A 26,112-nucleotide genomic window follows, 5' to 3' on the forward strand; every position below is an offset into this window, starting at 1 on the left:
TTGCTGTCTGAATTACTAAATTGGCTTCAGAAAATGATCCCAGTAAAATAATATCTACATTATTATTATCCCACTAAAATAGCATCTCAGTGTAGCTTCATCTTAATATATACCAGAAGCACATTCTGAGGTCTTTATATTAGGTTTTAATTCAATTGCATTATCATCTTGAAAAAGCTGACTGGCCTGGATTTGGGCCTGTTGACACGAGAACATATTTCAGTGAGCCCCAGAGAGGATCAAAGTATAGGCTTCAACTGCCCCCTGGTGACTGATCAGCAGAATAACCAAATATAATTCAAAATCTGGAATAAACAGGTTTTCTCCTTTGCCATTTATCTATTCATTTAAAAGAACATATTAGGAATTCTATTACGCACTGTTATGCATTGAAGATCAAAAGATAAGTGGGATAGATTTGTGTCATAGTAAAATCAGGGTGAAAAGATAATTTCAGCTCTCCCTGCTAAGTGCCATTATAGTGATTTTTTTCTATTCTGATCAAGTTATTATGTAGGCCTTTATATTTGTAGGCATTCTTATGGCAATTAATATTACTTGGAAATTCCTGAAAAAAGCATCTTTCTACACAAGTGTAATCCTTGTATCAAACAAATCTAGAAGACACATAGTAAATAATTACATATTTCTAGTTTTTCCTAGGGCTTTCCAGGTGGCTCAGCGTGAAGAATACGCCTGCAGTGCAGGAGAGGCGGAGATGCGAGTTCAATCCCTAGGTCAAGATGACCCCCCGGAGGAGTAAAGGATAACCTACTCCAGTGTTCTTGCATGGAAAATCTCATGGACAGAAGAGCCCAGCAGGCTACAGTCTATGGGGTTGTACAAGAGTTGGACTGAGCAACTGAACAACAGTTTTTCCTAGGAATAACATGAATCTGTAATTTTTTTTCTGATTTACCCATATTGCTTTTTATAATTATCCTACTAATAATGTTTACAGTTTTAAAAATTATTTTCATTCTCTCCAGGTCAGCATTATCAGATCTATTAAGCAGATGAAGAAACTGAGGCAGAAGTCAGCCTTACCTGATAATTCAGTGTAATAGATGAGATCACAACTCGAATTGTCTAATTGCACCTGTTAAGTTTTCTTGGCAGATTCATCCAATGACTTTCGTGTGGTTTCTGAGGATAAATACGAGGGGTCTTATGAAGCCACTGAGTAACATGAGATAGCCATTTACAAGAAGGGTTAAACCACATGTTGGACCGTTTCCAACATCAGCTACTGAGCAGCTGTCACAATTCTCTTGAGTTAGATGGAGTCTTTTTTCAGGTTATGTAAGTCCCATATCCAATTACCAATCCCCAACATCACCCAGGCCCAGGCTTGGCACTGCTCAACCAAATGATACGTTGTGGTGCCAGAGCAAAGCGATTACATAAATAATTTACTTGGTCTTCTTTAATCCTATACAGGAGAAGCTTACGGTAATCCTCATTAGTATTTTACTCACGCAGTCATGTAACAGTTATCTCCTAATGAATTTTCAACACTGAGCATGAAAGGGTGCAAAACTTTTAAAAGATGTATTCCTAATTTAACATAAATCAATGATGTGAGTCAAGATATATACAAAGTTGGTTTATTTGAAAGATATCAATGGTTCTAGATGAAAACTACAGGATAATTTCTAAGAGGTCAAAAATAAAAATAAAAAAACCTAGAGATAGTGGGGAATTTTTCGGTATTATCATTTTAAAGCTAGGCTCTTTAGTATTTTGAATTGTTATTATTTTCAGTTCAGCTATTTTTGTTCCATTTCAAAATATTTTCCATTTTTCTCATATTTTCTTTTGAGCTATTAAACTAGTATCTTTATGAGCAATTGGCTTTCATATACAGTACTATGAAATAAAAACTAATTGTTCAACATTTAGGTACCACTTAAGATTGTTTCATTTTTGAATAACTGGTAGCATAATGGTGAATATAACTATTATTACTTTGGATCATTGCTTTATAAGAAATGAAGTGAAACAAAATCTTTTGGGGCAGTTTTATAATTTTGTGTGTCTTGGACTCAAATTTTCATAATTAAGTCCAGTTCGTTCAATGACTACACTTAAAACATAAATTCATCAGAAATTTGTATCTCTAGAGCATGATCCAAAAATTAACATGAATGCATTCCTCAACTGCACTGTACTGTTACCTTCCTTTTTTGCTCCCATGTTTGTTCACTAGCTCATTCATGTGTTAACTGCTTTGTCCATTCACCCACAAGTAAGTATCATACAAAATAGTCATGTTTTCTCCCCTCCAGGAGTTCCTCAAGTGGGAAAACCACTGTGCTGAAATCAGGAACAGATGCTTCTCATAGAAAAAGTGGTCGGGAATCAGCACAGAGCAAGAAACGTCAGACTATTCTGGCAACAAGCTGAATTCTGAAAGGCAAGTAGGAATGAGTTAAGAAGGCTACCCAGTTTGGTGCATTTTCTACCATATTAGAGATATAGCAACTTGACCCTTTTGGGGATTCTTAACCAGAGAAATAAGTAAATGGCAGTTCAAGAGGAGCCTAGGTGATATGGCTGAGCTTGAACTTTACCTATTGAGAAATTACAGGTAGGGGAATAAAAATGACCAGACTTGAATTTTAGTAAGGTCACTTAGGCAGTAATGTGGAAGATATATTGGAGGAGGCATGGAGCAACTGAAGCGAGGAAATATTAAGAGCCTACTGCAGTAATCTGGGTTTGAACTTAAGAGGGCCTAAGAGGGCAGGTAGTTGACAATTTACAATCTTGTGACACTCAAAATGGTCTTGATTAGCAGCATGAGCACATTTGAGAAGCCTGTCTGAAATACACAATCTTGTGCCACATTCCTTACCTTTAGAATCAGTGTTTTAACAAGTACTCTGGTGGCTCAAATGGTAAAGAATCTGTCTGCAATGCAGGACACCTGGGTTCAATCCCTGGGTCGGGAAGATCCCCTGGAGAAGGGAGTGGCTACCCACTCCAGTATTCTTGCCTGGAGAATCCCAGAGGAGGCTGGTGGGCTGCAATCCATGAGGTTGCAAAGAGTCGGACACCGACTGAGCAACTAACACTTTCAGGTAATCTATATGTCTGGGAGGGAGAATCATTCAGACAGAATAGAAACACAGTATGGGCAGTTACTGCAGACAAAAAGAAAAATCACTCTTAGGTGTGGTCAGTTTGAGGTGTTTATGGAACATTCAAGGAAGCTGCTCCATAGCAGTTGAGTATGTGGATCCTGAGGCTGGGCTTGAGATGCAGTTTACCATTTATCAATCTGTTAGTATTTGAAGCCATGGTCCGACCCAAGTTTCCTGGAATCTGCCCAGGAAATCATATCATTAGGCAGAGGGCCCAGAGGGAGCACTAAGAAACATCATTATTTAAAGTTCCATATAGCGAAAGGTATCCACAAGAAACAGAAGGAGGTTCCAGTGGGAGGTCTAAACAACGTGAGAAGTGGGAAGAGTTCCAAGTGGCAGGATGGTCAACATTCTCATTTTCCAGCAGAGCTCACATAAGAACAGACAAAAGTCCATGCATTTGGCAATCTTGATGTCAAAGTAAAGCTATGGGTGGAGATTATTTCCCATTAGTTCGTTCTTGACCTTAGTATGTGGGGATGCAATTTAGTTTCTGCTTTCAAAGTTCAGATGAGTAGAGTATGCGAGAGGAGCTTGGTATGGAGCCACTTTGCAAATGTTCTCTCTTCCAGTAAGATGGTAAATTCTTTGAGGAATAAGGAAGGCACATAAAGATGAGTAAGACCCAGTCCTAACCCTCAGCGTTTATAATAAATAAGAAATAAGGTATCCATAATACAAGATGGGACATATATTATAAAATATAGGGATTCAAAAGAGGCATATACTACATCCAAACAATCAGAAGAGGCTGCTTACTTCCCCTAAATTGTTAGTACAGAAATGTGCTTACTTAACATTTACATACTTAACACTTAAACTATTTTAATTGCTGACTTTTCTCTCAACAAATCTGATGAATTATTAATAAAGTCCCACTTATTCCAAAATCCAAGGAAACTTCAAACTCATTCATGAGATATTTATTAAAATAACACATTTAGGGAAAAAAATCAATACAATGTATACATCATTACTGAAAACTGTATACCATCATACAAAAAAGGATTTTATTTTGGGAAGCCGATTCCTAATTTATGGCAAGTTTTACTTTAGAAATAAAACCACAAAACAACACAATCTAATTCAATCTTAAAGGCTGGCATGCTGAGCAAGGAATGTTCTTATTCTTTGTAGGAGTTCCTTCTTTACACTGTCAGGTACCAGGGCTGAAATATAAAAATAAAAACATAAGAGTAAGACGGTTCCAATTAATATTTATCAATTTGAGATCTGGTACTTTATTCAGGATTACCAAGTGAAATTTCATAAGTAACCCTCATGCTTCAAAAAAATAAGACATCTGAGAAAATAAAGTATATTTGAAATTTATTGTTTGAAAGAACTATCCAATATCTAAACATATACTGCACATGTGAAAATTCTTTAGGAATAGAAAAAGCCTTTCTGAAAGAGAGGCTATAAAAGATTGCTAAATCTGATTCAAATGGAACTTCATAAGCCTGGTTAAAATCAAACAGAAAAACAGAGAAAGCACTCTTACAAAAACAGGGTAAACTCTCTACTCTACAATTTCTTCAACTTGATATGAAAAAGATCAGCAGGCTTACAGAAAAATGATGAAAGGAGAAGCACACAGTTCTTGAATGTCAAAAGAATTTAATCTCACAACAGAAATGAAAATTAAAACTACCATTCAGATAGCATGTTTTACCAATCAGACTGGCTCAAATCCAAAGGTCACTAATATATGTATTGGCAAGACTTAGGGAAAATTGGCCCTGTTACATTAGCTGGTGGGAGAATAAATTGATACAGCATATTTGGGGAGATAATTTGGTGATACTGTATTGAAATAAATGCATATATTCTCTTAAATCAACAAAGATGCAAAAGCTTCAACAATAGTTGTTTCTGTCATATGTTCATATTTCAAATCTTGAATCATGTGACTGACTCTATTACCTACTCTGAATATTAAACCAAAAATGGGGAAATAGGAGTTCCCTGGTGGCCTAATGGTTAGGATTGCAGGCTTCACTGCCATGTGGCCCAGGTTCATTCCCTTGATGGGGAACTGAGATCCCAGAAGGTGCAAGGCACAGCCAAAAAAAAAAGGGGGGGGGGGGAGCCCTGATCCTTGAAACTTAATATTAAATGTCAGTTATTAAATCTACACTATTTCCCCCCTTTCTGGCTACTAATAAATAAGGACAAGAAGGAATTAACTTTAACCTCTAAAGTTATTTACTTGAATCCAGAGGAAATGAAATATTCAGATATAATTCAATATTTCTACAAAAAATTCCACAAATGACAGAAATAAGACAGATACTTCTTTTTATAAATTTAGTATAAACCTGCCAAATAAGGACTACATAATTAAGTCCACTGGAAATGTGATCAGCATGTATATTAAATATACTTTTACTCAAAATTATGATGACTGAGAACAGATCAGCTGCCTTGGGGTTACGGATGAGGTGTGACTATAAAGGAATAGCTTGAGGGAGTCTTTTAGAATGAATCTATACATGGTATAAAGTTCATAGAACTGACACTAAAAAGGGTCAATTTTACCATATGTTAATTTAAAAAAATACTTTCTTAACAATAAAAAGAAAATATTTATTTTTACTTTTCTTTTTTGCTAATTCTCTAGCAGGGGAGCTATAAGGGATTGAAATATCCAACACACAAGCACTGAAGGAAATACAGAGATAATTTCTACCCTGTTAACAGATTTACTTCTTAAATGTTAACAGATTAAGCATAAATTACAGAAGAAAAGTAGAAACAAAATATAGAAATTCATTTAAAAATATAAATCCATGGGGAGGGCAATAAGTACTGCCCCCGCCCTGAAATATGATTGACTGACAAAGTTATGTTTTAAAAGATGGCTGGAAAGGACCATGGGATGCTGTAGCTCTTTCCAGGTGGCAGCAATTCAGGGGCCTAGTATTCCCCAGTAATAATTTCAAAGTGATTTACTTTTCACACTTCAATTCTTTTTACTTTTTCTGTGTGAAGAAACAACTAATGGGTTATCTAATTTACCTGCTTCCACTTATAACTACAACCACCCCCTACCGCCTTCCTCAAAATAAATGAAAATAATCTAGTTACACCTAATTATTACATATAGACTTAACATTATTTCCTGTTTCTTTTGGTTTCTCTTAACAAGGTATTAAAGGGAGAAATTAAGAAAGCAGCTGAAGTGTGAGTCTTAAACATGAATTACCCAATCGTGAAGTTATGGAGCTACCAGATTCTTAATTAGACATACAAGAAGACAATTTTGTTTATTTTTAATAAGGAAAGCGAGCAATGACTCATGGGTTGGTGTAAAACACTAAATTATTAAACATCAGGCTGAACTTTACAAATCCTAGCTTCCGGTAATATTTGCCTCTATAAAAAAATCCCAAATTTTAGAAATTATCTGTTTTAACAACCATATCAACTTACAGGGGTATATTGTTTTAAGAGTACAAAACATTTTACACCTTGTTTGTTACTCAAAACTGTGCAAGAAAGTTGGCGAGGCAACTATAACTCTTCCCAAAGAGAAGATGCAAGTATACCCACATAATTTTAGAAAGAGTGCTTTTCCTTGTTAAAAAAAAAAAAGAAAACCTGAACCAGCAAAACAGAAAACAAATCATGTCTTAGCCCACATTTCCTTTCACACGATTTGTATTCCTTACCTCTGCCTTTTGGTGTGATTTCAGCCACCAAGTCATCAACAGTAACGTGTTCTAGTCCCTTTTCTTTAATTACCTCTTATGCAAAAGCAAAAAACAAATCATATCATTTAAAATCATTATCTGTAAGAAAGATTTTCATAGAGGAAGGGTTAAGATCATGTTTTTAGAGTCCAGACTGGTCTTTAAAAAAAAAAAAGAGGACACTTCTTTTTTTCTTTCTAATGAAGACTTAGTTCAATCTTAAACACAGCATGTATTCACCAGGTCCAAAACATAAGACAAACAGTTGTAACAAGTAGAATGAATTTGAACTGTAAATTCAAATTGCCCAAAATTAAAATATGGAACAACTCCTTTGCTCCTTTCTCTTCTCTATGCTGGACCAAGAGGAGGAGGAGGAAAGGAGTTAGCACTTACTGGACCCTTATTATGTGCTGGGTGCTTTGCAGTATTTAATATTCATGATTATCTAATGGCCTGCGCATTTTTCCCACTTTGAAAGTGGGGCAAGTGATGCTTAAAAATTAAGTAACTCATTCAAACACGACTTGAAATCCAGCTCCAGTCTTACACCGAAGGTCTATATGACCTTAAACTCTATGCTTTTGTTAATTTGGCACACTGCCCTCTTTGGATTAACGATATCAAGTCTCTATTATCATTACCATTTGTAGAAACCATTACAATGAGAATTCATTATAAATATCCAGAATTCCATCATGCCAAAAGCTGAGCCAGAAAGGAAGGAGGCTCATCTTAGTGACTTGTCGAATCTAGCTAATGGCATCATCATCAATACCCAGTAATTTCACAAGCTTCCATTTTATAATTTAAAAAATATAAGTAATTTTCTAAGAGCTTTTATAGATGATTTTTTTCAAAAATAATACTAGTAAAGACAGGAGATAAAATTTCTATAAGTCTGCCAGCCAAAGCATGCTCAATATGTTACTAAGAAAAACTGACTAGGAATCACTAATGTTTCACTTCCAGTAGGCACACTGAGAAAGGTGGGATATTTCATGCCAGAGGAAATCTTGCCTCAATTGTTTTAAGAGAAACACAAAGAAACATTTCTAAAATTTAAGGAACAGGTCTACATATGATCACTCAGTGCAAGTAGTCTATACCACATGATTCAATTTTCTATTTGTGTAAAACTATGCTTGAACACTCAATATATCTTAAAATACTGATCATAATTTTTTCTAGTGAATTTCAGACCCACAGTTGAGAGCAATGGAATTAGCTTATCTTCTAAATGAAACTGATTACCTTTACAGTGTGCCTTCAACTGATCCTTCCAGCCACATTCAATTAATTTAGCTCTCAGCAACTCTTTGAGGCTGTTGAAAAAGAAGTGTTTCCAAATTAAACTACAGCAGCGTACAGTATCTTAGATAGGAATGTTTGAAGCAAAGCTTCACTGTTCAATGAAATATCCCCTGCCTTCTGGTTACAAAACTTTTAATTTAACCATGATCTAATCTTGGTTCTATCACTAAAAAGTTCTTTGATCTTATGTGAGTCTTTTAAATGCTGAGCCTCATTTTCATCATCAATAAAATTCAGTCAAGTGGATGGGACACAATACTTCGTAAGAAACCCTACTTGAGTCTTCTTAAACACTTTCTACTTCCCTCCACCAACAGGAATATTGTGGGTTTTGTACAACTTCAAAAGGATATTAGTTGAGTTTGAAGCAGCTGTACTTTTGAAAGCTTCAAATCCCAGAATCCATTCTTTTAACTACAAATTCTTAACCGTTAACTATCTTACTGCCCCATTATCCCTCAATCTTATAGACTTCCCCCTCCCTTTTTCTCATTACCCTTCTAAATTATACACTAGCTATGTTATGTGTTGGTAGCTCAGTCATGTCTGACTCTCTGTGACCCCATGGACTGTAGCCTGCCAGGCTCCTCTGTCCATGGAGTTCTCCAGGCAAGAATATTGGAGTGGATAGCCATTCCTTTCTCCAGCGGATCTTCCCGACCCAGGGATCGAACCCACGTCTTCTGCATTGCAGGCAGATTCTTTACCGTCTGAATCACCAAGGAAGAATTTTAGTTACTACATTAACTATGGTATTTCATTAATTCTAAGACTGTACTTTCCCACATTTTAACAATCCAGTCATTGGCCTGCCTATCATAATTTAATTGGCAGTATTTTCCTTTCTTAATGGTTAAAAAAATAATTGTATGTATTACAACTAATGACATCATGGGTACAAAAAAAAATTTATCTTCTGCAAAACCTACTGTTATAAAGCCTCAATCTTCAACCTAAATCATCTCATTTCTAAGCTTAACCATGTCGAGTCCCAAGCCAAACTGCTTCTTTTTCAATATTCCTAACATCCACTATGTGGCATTTCCATCTTGATGTTTAATTAAGTAATTTAATCTTAACAGGACCAAAACCCAACTCTTGCTTCTCTTCCACCTCAAGCTGTTCTTACCAGAAAGGCAACTCCATTCGTCTTGGTGCTCAGGCTAGAAACCTTGGCAGCCTCCTTCACTCAGTAATTTTGATAACACTAATATCCAATCTATAAGCACATCCTATTGGTTCCAGTTTTTAAACATATACCTGAAATTCAAATGCTTTTCACCACCTCTGCCATTACTAGATAGTTCAAGCCACCATCTTCTCTTGACTGGACTGCTGCCAAAGCCGGCTGACTTGTTCCCCTGAGACTTCCCCTGTACACTTCCTTCTCCTCTCCCAGCTCAAAACCCTCCAAGGGTCTCCCAGTTTACTCAGAATGCAATTTCAGGTCTTTACTATAGCCTAAGTGACCCTGCATGGTGTGCCCTCTCCCCAGTGATGTCTCTGACTTTACTGTTTCTCTCCCTTACCCAACGGACTCGGCCTCAGTGGCTTCCACGGGTTCCTCAAAAGGCCAGGCAAGGGGATGTCCTGGCAGTGCAGTGGTTAGGACTCGGTGCTTTCACTGCAGGGCCCTGGCTTCCATCCCTGACAAGGGACTGAGGTCCCACAAGGTGTGTGAAATGCCGCCAAAGAAAAAGAAAAAAGCCAGGCAAGCTGTCTCCGGACCATGGCTCTTGAGTCTCCCCACTCCCTCAAATCTTTCTGATCTCTTTATCAGTGAGGTCTACATTTTTTCCTTTCTATAACACACCTGATTATTCTCTGCTTTACTTTTCCTCTAGAACTCCTCACCATCTGACACATTGCACATGTATTTTCTGTCTCCTTCCATTAAAATGTAAGCAGTATAAAGAACAGACTTCATTTTGTTCACTATTCTATCTTCAGACCTTAACAGGACATGGCAAATGGTAGAAACTCAGTAACTTAAAGCTACGTGAATGAAGACAAATGAAAAATAATACATAATCCCCTACAGCTATTCCTGGCAATACTATCCTCTTGGTTTCCCAAGGCACTGCTTAAGAGGCTTTCTTCTTCCTCATTCCTCATTATCAAGGGTTGTTGATTTTACTTAAAAAAAAAAAACTTAAGTTCTTTCCTTTTTTGCTATTTTACTTTTAGCCTGATATTATCTCTGCAATCTATCTTTAGTCCTTCAAATCTCCTTCACACTGCCAAAATAACATTCCTAAAGTGCAACATGATCTAGTCAGTCTCTTAAAATTTTTTAGTGCCTCCCACCACCTAAGGATAAGTCAACAAATGTTTTTGCAAACCTACCACCTATTTTTCTGCCATTTTTTTGACGGTAAAAACACTCTACAACTCCGGTGTAAGAAATCTGGGTAAGGGCTCTAGCAATGGAAATGTGAGCTAGGCAAGGTGGATCATGAATGGCCTGTTACTGAACAAGGATGTAACCAAGTTAAGTCCATTGCTGAAACTACTAGGAGAAAGGCAGTCTTAGCTGGAGATGTACATTTTGAGCTCCTAATTCCTGCAACCTTGTGTGTAGTGCCTTCTGGAAAATAAAGCCAACAGAGGAAAGCAGACATGAGAGAGGAAAATAAAGACATATTCTTGGTGACAATTTTTGAGAGACTGGACCCAGTGGTGCCTGAAGCACCTTCAAACCCTAGACTTTCAGTTACACGATACTATACATTTCCATTAGTTGAGCTAGTTTCTTATCCTTTTTAATGGAAAGATTTCTGATTATACAAAAACCACATTTCTCCTGTCCACTGTCTTTCACATTTTAATTGCACAGTTCCCCCAGAATATTATCATATTAGAACAAATTTCTTTGACTTTGCATATTTGTTTCCATCTGCCCAGACTGTCCTTTCTCTTTTACTGTGCTGGGGAACAACTAATTCTTCTCTGCCAGACGAAGTAATACTTCCACCATTCTGGGAGGCTTCACTGATCATCTTAAACTCCAGGTAGAAGCTGAAAGTTCCCTCTTAGGGAACTTATGAGGATTTCTCTCATACAATTTATCACCCTGCTCCTGGAAGCCTTTTTTGATTCTTTAGCCTCTCCTCTGCACTTGCAAACCTGTTCATTCTTCAGATGTTTACTTGGCAAATTATGTGCTAGGTGATGATGCTGGGTATACAGTCTCTGCTGTGGAGGAACTCAGATCCTACTTATACAAACTAGCAAAGTAGGCCACTATAATACAAAGTAATTAAATGCTATGACAGAACAAGGTATTTGGGAATTAACAGATTCCTGGAAGAGATGATATTTAAATGAAAACCTGATAATGAGCTCAAATCAGTTAAAGATGGGGGGAAAGAATAATATTTCAGAGAGTAAGAACAGCAAATGCACTCAGGATATGAGAGCTTGGTAACTGAAACTGGTTCCATTATGTTGACTATCTGTTAAAAACTGGGCAACATTTTATCTCCAATGGCAGTTACTTGGGTATGTATTTTTCTTCTCCTTTAGACTACACATTTTTTGGGAGAGAGTCACTTCCTGTTCATCTTTGTACATGATTCACTTCCATCCAAGTCTTGCCATATTGAACAGACCTAACCATTTTTTTTTTAATTGATGTTAGGAATTGAAGTTTTGGATAATCTCAATTTTCTGTAATTATTTCTACTAACATCAGTATTGTTACTTGATAACTAGATTCTTGTAATATAACAAAATTATAGTTTAAAGATGTTAAATGTAATTTATTAACACAATCTATTACTTACCGTTCTCTTTCTCCAGTTTCTATCAACTTTTGGTTAATCGCTGCTCTCATCTGCGCATCTTTGTTCATCTTGCTAACCTGAACATCAACATGTATTTTCAGATATAGAACACTTACGAAGCACTGTCTTCTAAATCCTCTAGGCTAGCACCTCAACACATGTTACAGTCTATCAACTGAAGGGGTGATAAATTTCAGCAATGTGTTGACAATGTCGTTACTCTCAATATTATTTACTGTTTCCCAAGAAGTCATAATGATGAACTTTACAATTCCCCCCCCATATACCCTTCATTAATAAGTCTTTGGATAATAACAATTACTGTACATTTATTAAATGCATATGTGCCTGGCACTGAGCTAATGTGTTTTTATCTCATTTAATTCCCAGATCTTATTCTTTTATGTAAGTAGTATTAACACAGTTTATATTTTACAGGTGAGGAAACTGAGGAGCCAAGATAGAAAAGTGAACTCAGATACTGTGACCCCAGAAGCCCCCAAATACTCTAACAGCACATAATAACTGACTGTTAATCATTTCTGCCTCTTAATTAAATGCATTCAAAATTTGGGGGAAGTTATATAACCTGAATATCAATAAAAGATTAAGTACAGTTGGTGACAAAATTTCCAGGTAAGGCTCTTAATCGCTTTACTCTTCACTAGGATGTACAGAATTACAACCGCCAAACAGGGTGTGTATGTTCTTTATCAAAACTTGCAGGTTGGGATAAAGAAAAAAGAAATCTCAAATAAATTTCTAACTTAGAAAATTCTCAATTTTCAGTAAAAACAGACAACCAAAACGATGTAGAAATAGGAGGAAGGTTAAGTTGTAAAACTTGGAATAAGCTAACGTTACCCTACTTATCTGTCATTAACTTGAGAACTTTTGTCGTCTCCCAACTCGCCGCCTATAAGAAACCTGAGACTGGCGGTGAGTTTTCAGAGTTGTGTTTTTTTTTTTTTTTTAATGCAACAGGAAAAGTAGAGGTTGAGAAAGAACTAGGATATGTTTGCTTTTGCAGTTGGAGGCTAACATTTTCAAAATAACACTAAGGTCTACAGTCAGTACCTTCCCTAGAATACTGAATTTGATCTTGCCTTCGCCCCGACACTACGGATAGTGACCTTGGGCAAGTCAGTTCTTAAAGGCCTCAGTTTTCTCACTGGTAAAACAAGGGCGCTAGGGGATCCCTCCCAGTTCAGACATTCTTTGGGAAAATAGAATAGGGCGGAGACAGCGGGAGAGGCGGGAGGGGAGGAGCCAGAAAACAAAGCGAGAACTGGCTTCAGGCCAACTCCGGTAGCACGCCCTGTCGGAGAGCCCTACAAGGCCCGCGAGCGCGGGTCGGGGAAGCTAACGAAAGACAGCACATCGAAAGGAGCCTGGGCTGGGCCCGGGTCCCGGCCCTGAGGACCACGGGCATAGCTCACCACCATCACCGCGGGCGAGGGCCGTCCCTTCCCAGCGACGAAATGACCCTTGCGCTGACGACCGTTACCTACCACACTCTTCGGCTGCCCGGACCTAGACCCTCAGTAGCTCGGGCACCTAAGCACACAGAAAGCTAGCACACGCATTTCCGGGGCGGGGTCTCGCCACCCTGCCTATAAAGTGAGAATTTAACTAGCGCGGGCCGCCTCCTGGTCGCTCAGCCTTCTGGGTAAGAGAGTCCAGATCCTGCTGTCGCACGGCCACTGAGTTCCCGAAAGACTACATATCCCAGCATGCAACAGAAACAACTTTCTCGCGGACACTACATTTCCCAGAAGGCACGCTACGCCGCAGTGTTTTCTGGGATGAGAACCACGCCGCCTCCAAGCCACGGTGCTACCAGGGAAGCGCGGACCTTTCAACGAGAGCTTTACTAATTCTCACGCTGGGCCCCTGGAAGGCAATGGAGGTAGCCGCTAATTGCTCCCTGCGGGTGAAGAGACCTCTGCTGGATCCCCGCTTCGAGGGTTACAAGCTCTCCCTCGAGCCGCTGCCCTCTTACCAGCTGGAACTTGACGCAGGTGGGAAGCGGCGGCACCCTCTCGCACTCTGTTCCGTTCCCCTTTCTTGTTTCCTTCGGCGCGACCCGTCGTGCATTTTCTTCTTTGCTGACTTCGGCTAGCCAGGCGTCTGTGGCTTTTCTCACGGTCAATCCGAGCTGGGGTTGACCATGGCTTTCTTTGGAGAATGACGCCCATCCCCGACCCCCAAGGGAGTCGCCTTCGAGTAGCTCTGGCGTAGCAGGACCGTGGGTTCCGTGGGCTCTGCTACCCGGGCTCCGAGAGCCTGCCCGGGGTACTGCCTAGGCCCCGCCCGCCTGTCGGTCTTGGTCTCATCCCTGCTGCAGAGAGTGCTCAGGACAGGCTTTGCTTTTGGAGCATCCTCTGTGTACGTTGAGAAGCCACATCTCTTTGGAGGACCTGCTCCTGTCCTCTGGCTGAAACCCAATTCTTAGAAGAGAAACTCCATTGCAGTTATAGGCTCTGTCAGATTGAGGACTGTGTCGTAGATTTCATCTCGAGAAAAAAATGGAGACGAGTTGGTTTAGTACCCACACTTCTACTACTTATTTTGTTTATCTGTCGGTGGCGGGAATAATCGTCCCCGTTTTTACAATGTAAGGAGTGGCATTTTTGTTGACGATAAAGAGCCCAGAGATTGCATTTTTAATACGCAGCCCTGCTGATTCTGATTCATGTAGTCAGTGGATCACACTTTGAGCGATAATCTAGAGTTAATAGGTTTTATAGTATCAAGCAAGGGTTTATTCGTTTAATGGATAAATTATACAAACTCAGCAACCTCTCTTGAGAGCCTGTTTTATGTTACATGCTGATACAATCAAGATGAATATGATACAGTAATGTAAAGTTGCTATTGTCTAGCTAGGAAGAAAAGTGTAAGCCTGTAATTACAAGAGGATGTGGTAAGGCAGTGATTGGGATATGTACAAAACATAGTGATGGTGTTTCCATGTTTGTCAAACTAGCCAGAGACATCTAGGAAAGCTTCCTGAGGGAGTTGATATCTCAGTTGGGCTTTAAACAATAGGTAGGAGTTGATCAGGGTAAGAGACAATGAGCTTGCTGTTTCTTTTCATTCCTTCTCCCACCTTACATAAATAAATGATAACTCCATGTTAATTAGCCTTGCATTAAAAAACCACCTCAAAACTCAGTGGCTCAGAACAGTAAGCAGTTATTAGTGCTTGTAAGTCTCTAGGTTAGCTAGGTGGTTCTAGTCATGACTTGGCTTTCTCATGCATTTGGGGTTCTCTGGCTTATAGGCTGCTGTAAGATGATTTCAGATGGTCTCCTCTTGGTTTGCCTCCATGTGGTCTCTCATCCAGCAGGCTGCCACAGGCTTATTCCAAGAGACAAGCAGTGCACAAGAGTTTTTTCAGGCTCTGCTCGCAGTAAGTTTGTTGTTGTTCCCCTGGCCAAAGCAAGTAGTATAATCAAGCGCAGAACGGGTATGTATGGGAAGACTTCTAATGCAGGTCGTCATAGTCATTTATGCTTTAGTCATCTTTGATGTATTTCTTTTTTTTTTTTTAATCTCTGTAGGGAAAGAGCAAATTAGCCAAGATCAGCAAATTAGTAGTGGTCAGGCTCTCGCCCCACGGCCTCGCTCTTGCCCCATGTTTTGTAAATACGTGGTTGTGTAACAGCTGAGATCATTTCCTGCACTGTGCCGGTGCAGTGCCCCATATGAGCAGCACCTGAAAAGCCCTCGGCGGCGTTACAGCTGTGTCCGCTAGGTCAGCCGTGAGAGGAGAGGATACAGTGCGTCTGTTTCTACGGCTGCCGTGCCAGTCAGGAGACAATAAACGTGTCTGCCATTCCTACAGGTCCTTGAGTTTTCTTCTATCATCCCTGCTCATGCCTTGCCTACCATGGATTCAACAGTGCGCAGTGAGGAACAGCGAGACAGTCACCTATTCAGTTTCTCAGCAAGGCCTGTCAACTCAAAATCTTGTCTTCTCCATGCCTCTACCCTGGTCCAAATCATTGATATCTCTCACCTGAACGATAGTACCTTCCTGACGAGTCTTCCTACTTTCGATTTTGGGCACCTTCATTCTACTCTCTTTAAGGTAGCACTTGTGATAGTTTTTCATTCTTTCTTTATTTAATATTTGTTTCCTCCACTAGACTGAGCTCCGTGGATACAGTGGTGTTTCTCTTTTGCTCAGTGCTCCCTCTGTAGAGACAGTGGTTGGCATAGTGGATACTCAGTACATTAGCTGAGTGAAGAAGAGAAGTTGTTGAGGTCATTCCATTCCTGGGAAAGCATGAGCAAAGGGGAAACAATTAGACTTTGTGCAGGGCACTACTGCAGTGCTGTTTTGCAGGAGCAAAAAAAATATACTGGGAGAGTGAGAAGATTTAGGTGGGTGAAGGCACTTTTTATCTTTGGCTTTTTTTTTTATCCTGTGAGTCAGTGTTTCCCAGACTTTTCCATGGGCAATTACCAAGTAAAGCTCAGCTGTCATAGATTTACCAGCTTTTTAATTTCCTTCGTGGAGCTGTTTCTTAAAAACTATCATGTCCTCATCCACCTTTTCATAATCAAAAGGATATTTTGACACCAAGAAAGCAGGAAGCAAAATATCACAATAAATATTCCTCTTAATTGAGTACATTGACTTTGTGAAAAACTAAGATATTCTTTTTCTCCCTCATTTCACCAGTATTGGTCTTAGATTATTGTTTGGGATGCACAGGTGGAGGTGATGAGGTGTTATTTACCTTAAGGTCTTAAGTAGAGAAGGGAAATCGCTAAATTGGGGATTGAATAGTTCAGTCTTTGGGTCTTTCCCTGTGGCTCAGAGGCAAAGAATCTGCCTGCCAGTGCAGGAGACATGGGTTCAATCCCTGTGTCGGGAAGATCCCCTGAAGGAGGAAATGATAACCGACTCTAGTATTCTTGCCTGGGAAATCACATGGACAGAGACACCTGGCAGGCTACAGTCTATGGGGTTGCAAAAGAATTGGACACATCTTAGCAACTAAACCAGGAGTTCACTCCTAGGCTCTGGGAGATTGAGTTTGGAGGATGAGGGGAGTGGAGACAGGGATACCAGTTTGGAGGCTTTGTGGTAGTTCACATGAGCAGCTTTCATTAAGAATTACTTGAGGATGATGAAGAAAAGGTTAATTCTTTTAAAAACTGCCATTTCTAGAGAGATTGTGAGATGATTGAGCTGCTCCTCCTGATGGTTTGATTTCTTTTATAACCAGCCCAGGGGGTTTCAAATGAATTCAACAAACTGTTGGCAGGCTCCTCTGGTGTGTGACGCTCTGCATTTGAGATGTGAGAATGAAGGTGGGGTGTCTGGACTCAAAGAGCTCAGAGCACTGAGTTTTATTCTCTTGTCTTATGTGTTGTTAAATTGCTCTAAAACCCGCTATGCTACCCCCTGTGACATTGCATAAATAGTAAATGTAACTCTGTCTTTTTCTATCCCAAAGGACTAAGCAATAAAAATCTTTTGTATAAAATGTAACTACCCTTTGATCCAGCACTTCCATTTCTGAGCATTTCTCTTACATTTTTTTTTTTCCCCCTAGACTCTCCACTTAGTAACTGTATATATTTTCACTTAGCTAACTCATACTCCATCCTTTCATCTTGGTTTACAAGAAAGTCAGATTCCTTTCGTGACTATTAGAACCTATACTATAAAATCTGTACAAATTAGAATATGTACTTTTCCATAGACCGATTCTTCATAGACTTTATCAAATTTCTCAGCATTTGGTATCTGTTTTCTCTACTAAGACTATTCTCTGTTGAGAGTCCTGTATCCATCTTTTTCAGTGTTTCATCTCTGGGTCTGAAGCATGATTGATTAGTAGCAGATGATTTTATATCACACACAACATTAAACAGCTTTTGTTGTTGTTCATTCACTCCGTTGTGTCTGACTCTTTGGGACCGCATGGACTCCAACACGCCAGGCTTCCCTGTCTTTCGTTATCTCCCAGAGTTTTCTCTAATTCATGTCCGTTGAGTCCATGATATTATCTAACCATCTCATCCTCTGTCGCCCTCTTGTCCTCCTGTCCTCAGTCTTTCCCAGCATCAGGAACTATTCCAGTGAGTTGGCTCTTCACATCTGGTGGCCAAAGTATTGGGAGTTTCAGCATCAGTCCTTCCAGTGAATATTCAGGGTTAATTTCCTTTAGGATTGACTGCTTTGATCTCCTTGCTGTCCACGGGACTCATAAGATTCTTCTCCAGCACCATAATTTGAAAGCATTAGTTCTTTGGCACTCAGCCTTCTTTAAGGTCCAACTCTCACTTTGGTACATGACTGCTAGAAAAACCATAGCTTTGATTAGATGAACCTATGTTGGCAAAGTGATGCCTTTGTGTTTTAAATATGCTGTCTAGGTTTGTCATAGCTTTTCTTCCAACGAGCAAGCGTCTTTTAATTTCATGACTGCAGTAACCATCCGCAGTGATTTTGGAGCCCAAGAAAATATAGCCTGTCACTGTTTCCATTGTTTCTCCATCTATTTGCCATGAAATGATGGGACCAGATGCCATAATCTTAGTTTTGAATGTTGAGTTTTAAGCCAGCTTTTTCACACTGCTCATTCACCTTCATCAAGAGGCTCTTTAGATCCTCTTCATTTTCTTCCATGAGGGTGGTATCAACTGCATATGTGAGGTTATTGGTATTTCTCCCAGCAGTCTTGATTCCAGTTTGTACTTCATCCAGCCTGGCATTTCGCATGATGTACTCTGCATATAAGTTAAATAAGCAGGGTCACAGTTCACCACCTTGACGTACTCCTTTCCCAATTCTAAACCAGTCTGTTGTTCCATGTCTGGTTCTAACTGTTGCTTCTTGATGTGCATACAGGTTTCTCAGGAGGTGGGTAAGGTGCTCTGGTATTCCTATCTCTTTAAGAATTTTCCACAGTTTGTAGTGATCCACATAGTCAGAGGCTTTATTGTAGTCAATGAAGCAAAAGTAGATGTTCTTCTGGAATTCTCTTGCTTTTTTATGTGCTCCATCGGATGTTGGCAATTTGATCTCTGGATCGAGTTTCTGAATCCAGCTTGTACATGTGGAAGTTCTTGGTACATGTACTGTTGAAGCCTAACTTGAAGGATTTTGAACATTACCTTGCTACATGTGGGGCTTCCCTTGTGACTAAGAATCCACCTGCAGTGTGGGAGACTTGGGTTTGATCCCTGGGTTGGGAAGATCCCCTGGAGAAGGGAAAGGGTATCCACTCCAGTATTCTGGCCTGGAGAATTCCATGGACTGTGTAGTCCATGGGATCACAGAGAGTTGGACACGACTAAGCAACTTTCACTTTCGCTTGCTACATGTGAAATGAGTGCCATTGTGTGGTAGTTTGAACATTCTTTGACATTGCCTTTCTTTGGGATTGGAATGTGGCCAGTCCTGTGGCCACTACTGAGTTTTCCAAATTTGCTGGCATATTAATTGCAGCACTTTAACAGCTTTACTGAGATATAAATGACAATAATCTACAGATATTTAAGTGTATAGTTAGTTTAGACATGTGTCCCTATACACTTAGGAAGTCATTACCACAATCAAGAAATTAAACTTAGCCATCATCCCCAGAATTTCCCTTGTTCCTTTTTGTATCTGGCCCAGAGTTACTCAGGAGGAAACAGTTCAGTTCAGTTCAGTCGCTCAGTCGTGTCCGACTCTTTGCAACCCCATGAATCGCAGCACGCCAGGCCTCCCTGTCCATCACCAACTCCCGGAGTTGACTCAGACTGATGCCCATCGAGTCGGTGATGCCATCCAGCCATCTCATCCTCTGTCGTCCCCTTCTCCTCCTGCCCCAATCCCTCCCAGCATCAGGGTCTTTTCCAGTGAGTCAACTCTTCGCATGAGGTGGCCAAAGTACTGGAGTTTCAGCTTCAGCATCAGTCCTTCCAATGAACACCCAGGACTGATCTCCTTTAGGATGGACTGGTTGGATCTCCTTGCAGTCCAAGGGACTCTCAAGAGTCTTCTCCAATACCACAGTTCAAAAGCATCAATTTTTCAGCGCTCAGCTTTCTTCACAGTCCAACTCTCACATCCATACATGACCACTGGAAAAACCATAGCCTTGACCAGACGGACCTTTGTTGGCAAAGTAATGTCTCTGCTTTTTAATATGCTATCTAGGTTGGTCATAACTTTACTTTCAAGCAGTAAGCATCTTTTAATTTCATGGCTGCAGTCACCATCTGCAGTGATTTTGGAGCTCAAAAAAATAAAGTCTGACACTGTTTCCACTGTCTCCCCATCTATTTCCCATGAGGTGATGGGACCAGATGCCATGATCTTAGTTTTCTGAATGTTAAGCTTTAAGTCAACTTTTTCACTCTCCTCTTTCACTTTCATCAAGAGGCTTTTCAGTTCCTCTTCACTTTCTGCTATAAGGGTGGTGTCATCTGCATATCTGAGGTTATTGATATTTCTCCTTGCAATCTTAATTCCAGCTGTGCGTCTTCCAGCCCAGCGTTTCTCATGATGTACTCTGCATATAAGTTAAAAAAGCAGGGTGACAATATACAGCCTTGACGTACTCCTTTTCCTATTTGGAACCAGTCTGTTTTTCCATGTCCAATTCTAACTGTTGCTTCCTGACCTGCATACAGATTTCTCAAGAGGCAGGTCAGGTGGTCTGGTATTCCCATCTCTTTCAGAATTTTCCACAGTTTATTGTGATCCACACAGTTGAAGGCTTTGGCGTAGACAACAAAGCAGAAGTAGATGTTTTTCTGGAACTCTCTTGCTTTTTCAGTGATCCAGTGGATGTTGGCAATTTGATCTCTGGTTCCTCTGCCTTTTCTAAAACCAGCTTGAACATCTGGAAGTTCTCGGTTCACGTATTGCTGAAGCCTGGCCTGGAGAATTTTGAGCACTACTTTACTAGCGTGTGAGATGAGTGCAATTGTGCAGTAGTTTGAGCATTCTCTGGCATTACCTTTCTTAGGGATTGGAATGAAAATGGACCTTTTCCAGTCCTGTGGCCACTGCTGAGTTTTCCAAATTTGCTGACATATTGAGTGCAGCACTTTCACAGCATCATCTTTCAGGGTTTGAAATAGCTCAACTGGAATTCCATCACATCCACTAGCTTCAGGAGGGAACAGGGAGGAAGAAAAAGGCTCCCCTTGTAGCCCACCAGGCTCCTCTGTCCACATGATTTCCCAGGCAAGAGTACTGGAGTGGGTTGCCATTTCCTTCTCCAGGGAACTTTCCAACCCAGGGATCAACCCAGCTCTTCTGCACTGGCAGGCAGATTTTATTTTTTTTTTAAACCACTGAGCTACCGGGGATGCCCCTAAGGTTTATAATGTACATCTTTAAATTATTACATGGTGCATTCAAATGATATTTTATTATTTCATGTATAGTTTAAGAACCTTACAAAAGTATACTTCCATTTCTCTCCTTTATGCTTTGTCATGCGTTTTACTTTTACATATTACTATCGACTTACGTTGTTGTTCAGTCTCTTTTGTGTCCAACTCTTTGGGACCTCATGGACGCCAGGCTTCCCTGTCCTTCGCTATCTCCTGGAGTTTGCTCAAACTCACGTCCATTGAGTTGTTGATGCCATCCAACCATCTTAGCCTCTGTCGCCCCCTTCTCTTCCTGCTCTCAATCTTTGCCAGCATCAGAGTCTTTTCCCCTGAGTTGGCTCTTCACATCAGGTGGCCAAAGGATTGGAGCTTCAACATCAGTCCTTCCAGTAAGTATGCAGGGTTGATATCCTTGAGGATTGACTGTTTTGATCTCCTTGCTGTCCAAGGGACTCTCAAGTCTTCTCTAGCACCACAATTTGAAAGGATCAAATCTTAGGCACTCAACATTTTGTTTAAATAGTTAATTATCTCACATGTAACTCCATGGCTGATTCAGGTCAATGTATGACAAAACCCACTGCAATGTTGTGAAGTAATTAGCCTCCAACTAATAAAAATAAATGGAAAAAAAAAAAAAGATGTAAAAGTAGGGGGAAAAATCTTAACATATTTACTCCTATGGTTGCCATTTTTGGTGCCCTTCATTCCTTTATGTCGATCCATAGTGTTATCTGTATAATTTTCCTCTGCCTAAAGGACTTTTAATATTTCTTATAGTGTGAGTCTTCTGGTAATGAAATATTTCAGCTTTTGTGTATCTAAAAACATTTTGCCTTGGTTTTCAAAAGATATTTCTTGCTATGTACAGAATTCTAGGATGACGGGTTTTTTTTTCTTCTTCAGTACTTTATAGATTTTACCCCTCTGTGTTATTACTTTTATTGTTTCTCATGAGAAATCACATGTTATCCTTTGTTCTTTTATGCATGATATCTCTTTTTCCTCTGGCTGTTTTTAGGATTTTTCTCTTTCATACTGATTTAGAGTGGTTTGATTGTATTGTGTGTTGATATGGTTTTCCTCATGATTCTTGTGCTTGGGGTTTGCTGAACTTCCTAGATCCGTGAATTTATAGTTTTCATCAGTTTTGGCAAGTTTTCAGCCATTATTTCTTCTACTCTTTTTTTTTTTCCCCTTCTCTGTTTTCTCCTTTAAGGAGTCTAGCTACCCATTATTTATTGATTTATTCGTTTTCGGCCGTGTTGGCTCTCCGTTGTTGCCTGCAGTCCTTCTCTAGTCGCGGAGCACAGGCTGTAGGTACGTGGGCTTCAGTGGTTGCAGCCCGTGGGCTCAGGAGTTGCGGCTCACAGCTCTAGAGTTCAGGCTCAGCAGTTGTGGACACGGGCTTAGCAGCCTTGCGGCACGTGGGATCCTCCCGAATAAGGGATTAAACCACTGTCCCCTGCATTGGCAGGTGGATTCTTAACCACTGGACCTGCAGGGAAGTCCTCGTTACCCATTTTTAGATTATGAGAAGTTAAACCCCAGCTCGTCAATGCTGTGTTTATTTTTTCTGTTTCTGTTGTTTTGTTTTTTGTTTTTGTTTATTTTCGGCCATGCTGTGTGGCATGCAGGATCTTCGTTTTCCAACCAGGCAGCCTGTGCCCTCTAAAGCAGAAGCAGAGGCTTAAACACTGGACTGTCAGAGAAGTCTATTAAGTCTGTTTCATTTTGGATAGTTTCTATTTTCGTGCCTTTAATTTCACTCTTCTTTTCCAATGTCTATTCTGTCATTAATTTCATCCAGTGTATTTTTCATCTTAGTTTTCATCTCTCAAAGTTTGATTTAAATGATTTTAATATCCTTCATGTCTCTAGTTGTCATTATGGACATTTGGAATGTACTTTAATGTTTTATCCTGCTAATTATAACTTCTGTGACCGTTATCTGTTGGCATCTGTTGATTGATTATTCTCTTCATTGTGGGTTTTGTTTTCTTTCCTCTTTGTAAACCTGGTAATCTTTGGATGCAAAAAGTTGTGAATTCTACCCTATCAGGTGTAAGACACTTTTGTATCCTTATAAATCATCTTGAACTTTGTTCTGTGATGCATTTGAGTTACTTGGATTAATTACATTAACTTCCCTGGGTCTTGTTTTTTTTATTTTGTTTAGCCAGGTCTGGAGCAGTGCTGAGTCTGTGGCTGAGACAGGACTGTTCTGAGTACCCAGCCTATGAGTTAGGAGTTCGCTCTGCTCTACCTAATGGGAACGGTCACCGCTCCCAGCCTTGTGTGAGTTCCCATCGCTACTCCCTCTAGTCCCTTCAGTTGGTCCTTTCCCTGGCCTGAGTGGTTTCCTCAGACATGTGCCGTTAGTCGTCTGCTGAATAGAGAGAGGCCCTCTGCAGATCTCCGGAGTCCCCTTTCTGCAGCTCTCTTCTCTGGTACTCTGCCTGATGAACTGTAGCTGCCTTGGTCTCCCAGACTCTCAGTTCAGGTTCCTTGACCCAGGCAGTGGGTTCTCCTTCACTCGCCCCTCTTTGTGCTATGGGCTGGACACGCAGTCAGGGCACTAAGCTGGGGCATAGTAGGGCTGACCTCATTTGTTTCTCATCTCTTAAGGACCACTGTCCTTTGTTGCCTGTAGTCTCATGCCTTGAAAATTACTGTTTTATATAATTTTGTCTGATTTATTTTGTCTTACTGGTTGTTTCTGAGGGAAGGATAAATCTGGTCACTACTATTCCATTTTGGCTGCTCAATACATGTTTTTAAGTGAGAGAGTAATTTCTGTAGAATATTAGAGCTGGAAATAAAATTGAAATGGATTCATGAGCATAATGAGAAAATGGGAGTGTAGACTGTTTTTTTAGAGAAGTTTGAGAAATACAGGGCGGAAGAGAGTTCTGCTTTGAGTGCAGAGCAGAGGAAACCATTCTCATGTGTTTTGTGAGTGCGGAGTTTTTGACATATTTAGGTGAAGGAGAAGGGGCCAGTGAAAAGGAGATAACCATCTTGGCAAATAGATGGGGAAACAGTGGAAACAGTGGCTGACTTTATTTTTCTGGGCTCCAACATCACTGCAGATGGTGATTGCAGCCATGAAATTAAAAGATGTTTACTCCTTGGAAGGAAAGGTATGACCAACCTAGACAGAATATTAAGAAGCAGAGACATTACTTTTTACAAAGGTCTGTGTGGTCAAGGCTATGGTTTTTCCAGTGGTCATGTGTGGATGTGAGAGTTGGACTATGAGGAAAACTGAGCCCTGAAGAATTGATGCTTTTGAACTGTGGTGTTGGAGAAGACTCTTGAGAGGATCCCTTGGACTGCAAGGAGATCCAACCAGTCCATCCTAAAGGAGATCAGTCCTGGGTGTTCATTAGTAGGACTGATTTTGAAGCTGAAGCTCCAATAGTTTGGCCACCTCATGCGAAGAGCTGACTCATTTGAAAAGACCCTGATGCTGGGAAAGATTGAGGGCAGGAGGAGAAGGGGACGACAGAGGATGAGATGGTTGAATGGCATCACCGACTCAATGGAGATGGGTTTGGATGGACTCCGGGAGTTGATGATGGACAGGGAGGCCTGGCATGTTGCGGTTCATGGGGTCTCAAAGAGTCGGATACGACTGAGCGACTGAACTGAACCAAACTAAAGGGGCCAGTGAAAAGGAGATAACCTGAGGAAGGGCCCAGAAGAGGCAGAAGAGAAGGAAATCATCAACAGCTATGTGAGAATTAGCCTTGGAAGGGAGAAGAGGAACAGGGAAATTAAAAATTAACACTCTTCTTAGGCATCATATAGCAAATGCTTCACATGTTTTTAATATAAACCTGTCAATAACTTATAGGATAAGTATTGTTCACTTCTATGACAGGTGAGAAATCAGAGTAGACAATTAGTTAACATACCCTTAAGCTGCTCATCAGAGGCTAACCTGACCCAAAAGCACATACTCTTCTTGGTCCCTGGGCTGTTTCTTCAAGGCAAGGAGAATAAAAGCTGGCTAAAAAAATTTTAGACAATAATTAAAATAAAGGGAGAGAAAAGCCATGTAACCGTTGTTTTGTGTAAGTTTACTATAAAATTCATGCCTACTCTTCTGGAGGAAAATTTGGGGAAAAGCAGATCTAAGTATGATGGTACAGAAGCATTATATAAAAGTTTAGCGGGAGCAGTACTGCTAAATCTAGCCTTGCCTTGTTCTATACATTTGCTTCAGAACTAGCTATACAAACTTGTACTCTTGCTTCCTTACATCTTTATATGAAAAGAGCAAACTCGGCAGCTAGGTGAAAAGAAGATAAATGGTCTAAGAAGTGACCTTTGTAAAGTAAATTCTAAGAGGATAAGAAGCTGTAATTGTGGCCATCCTTAGCATCCTTTGGACAGGGATCATATCTGTTTTATTTACCAGTATTTGCTCAATGCCAAACACCATGTCTGGCACATGAGAGACATTCAGTAAATGAATTTGTGAATGAAAATCTATAGATTTTTGAGGTCCCATGCATGCTAAATAAGAAAGGTAAAGATTAAGGGAGACTCCCCTCTTGTTAGGCTCCAAGTGCTTTTTAAAAGAATTTAAAAAAAGGCCTTTCCAGCAGGGCTCTTGTAGTATATTTCCAATAATAAAATAGTTTACTACACTGACTTCTTAGCTCTTTGTTAAAGAGGTCGCTCATCTTCGGTCAACTCACAGAGCCAAGCTAGCTTGGAGACTCCTAGCCGTCCTCTCCTCCTGTAGGCCCCGTAGGAGAGCCCTGCCGGTGGTTAAGCTCTGTCACATTCTGGATGTTGCTT

At 40.1% G+C, this 26,112-nt stretch overlaps 2 protein-coding genes across 4 annotated transcripts in view; one reads left to right on the forward strand and one right to left on the reverse strand.

Moving 5' to 3' along the window:
• Positions 1-3,176: 3,176 nt before the first annotated feature.
• On the reverse strand, positions 3,177-13,568 carry ENY2 (ENY2 transcription and export complex 2 subunit). Of its 2 annotated transcripts, none has more exons than XM_061123599.1 (5): positions 13,455-13,568; positions 11,944-12,020; positions 8,099-8,169; positions 6,824-6,898; positions 3,177-4,318 (listed from the first exon to the last, which is right to left on the reverse strand). In XM_061123599.1, the coding sequence occupies exons 2-5, from the start codon at positions 12,009-12,011 to the stop codon at positions 4,242-4,244; spliced, it is 291 nt and encodes a 96-aa protein (XP_060979582.1). In that variant the 5' UTR covers positions 12,012-12,020; positions 13,455-13,568; the 3' UTR covers positions 3,177-4,241. The 2 variants fall into 2 exon arrangements, with proteins under 2 accessions (XP_060979582.1, XP_060979581.1); XM_061123598.1 differs by having other exon boundaries at positions 13,383-13,544.
• Positions 13,569-13,732: 164 nt separating this feature from the next.
• Positions 13,733-26,112, forward strand: part of NUDCD1 (NudC domain containing 1) — a 120,243-nt gene continuing 107,863 nt past the window's right edge. The window contains exon 1 of one of the 2 annotated variants that reach the window (XM_061123596.1): positions 13,733-13,964. In XM_061123596.1, the coding sequence (XP_060979579.1) occupies positions 13,847-13,964 (118 nt within the window). In that variant the 5' untranslated portion in view covers positions 13,733-13,846. The remainder of the gene's footprint in view (positions 13,965-26,112) is intronic. The other variant, XM_061123597.1, reaches the window with a different exon arrangement.

Source organism: Dama dama, chromosome 21, assembly GCF_033118175.1.
Source record: "Dama dama isolate Ldn47 chromosome 21, ASM3311817v1, whole genome shotgun sequence".
NCBI lineage: Eukaryota > Metazoa > Chordata > Mammalia > Artiodactyla > Cervidae > Dama > Dama dama.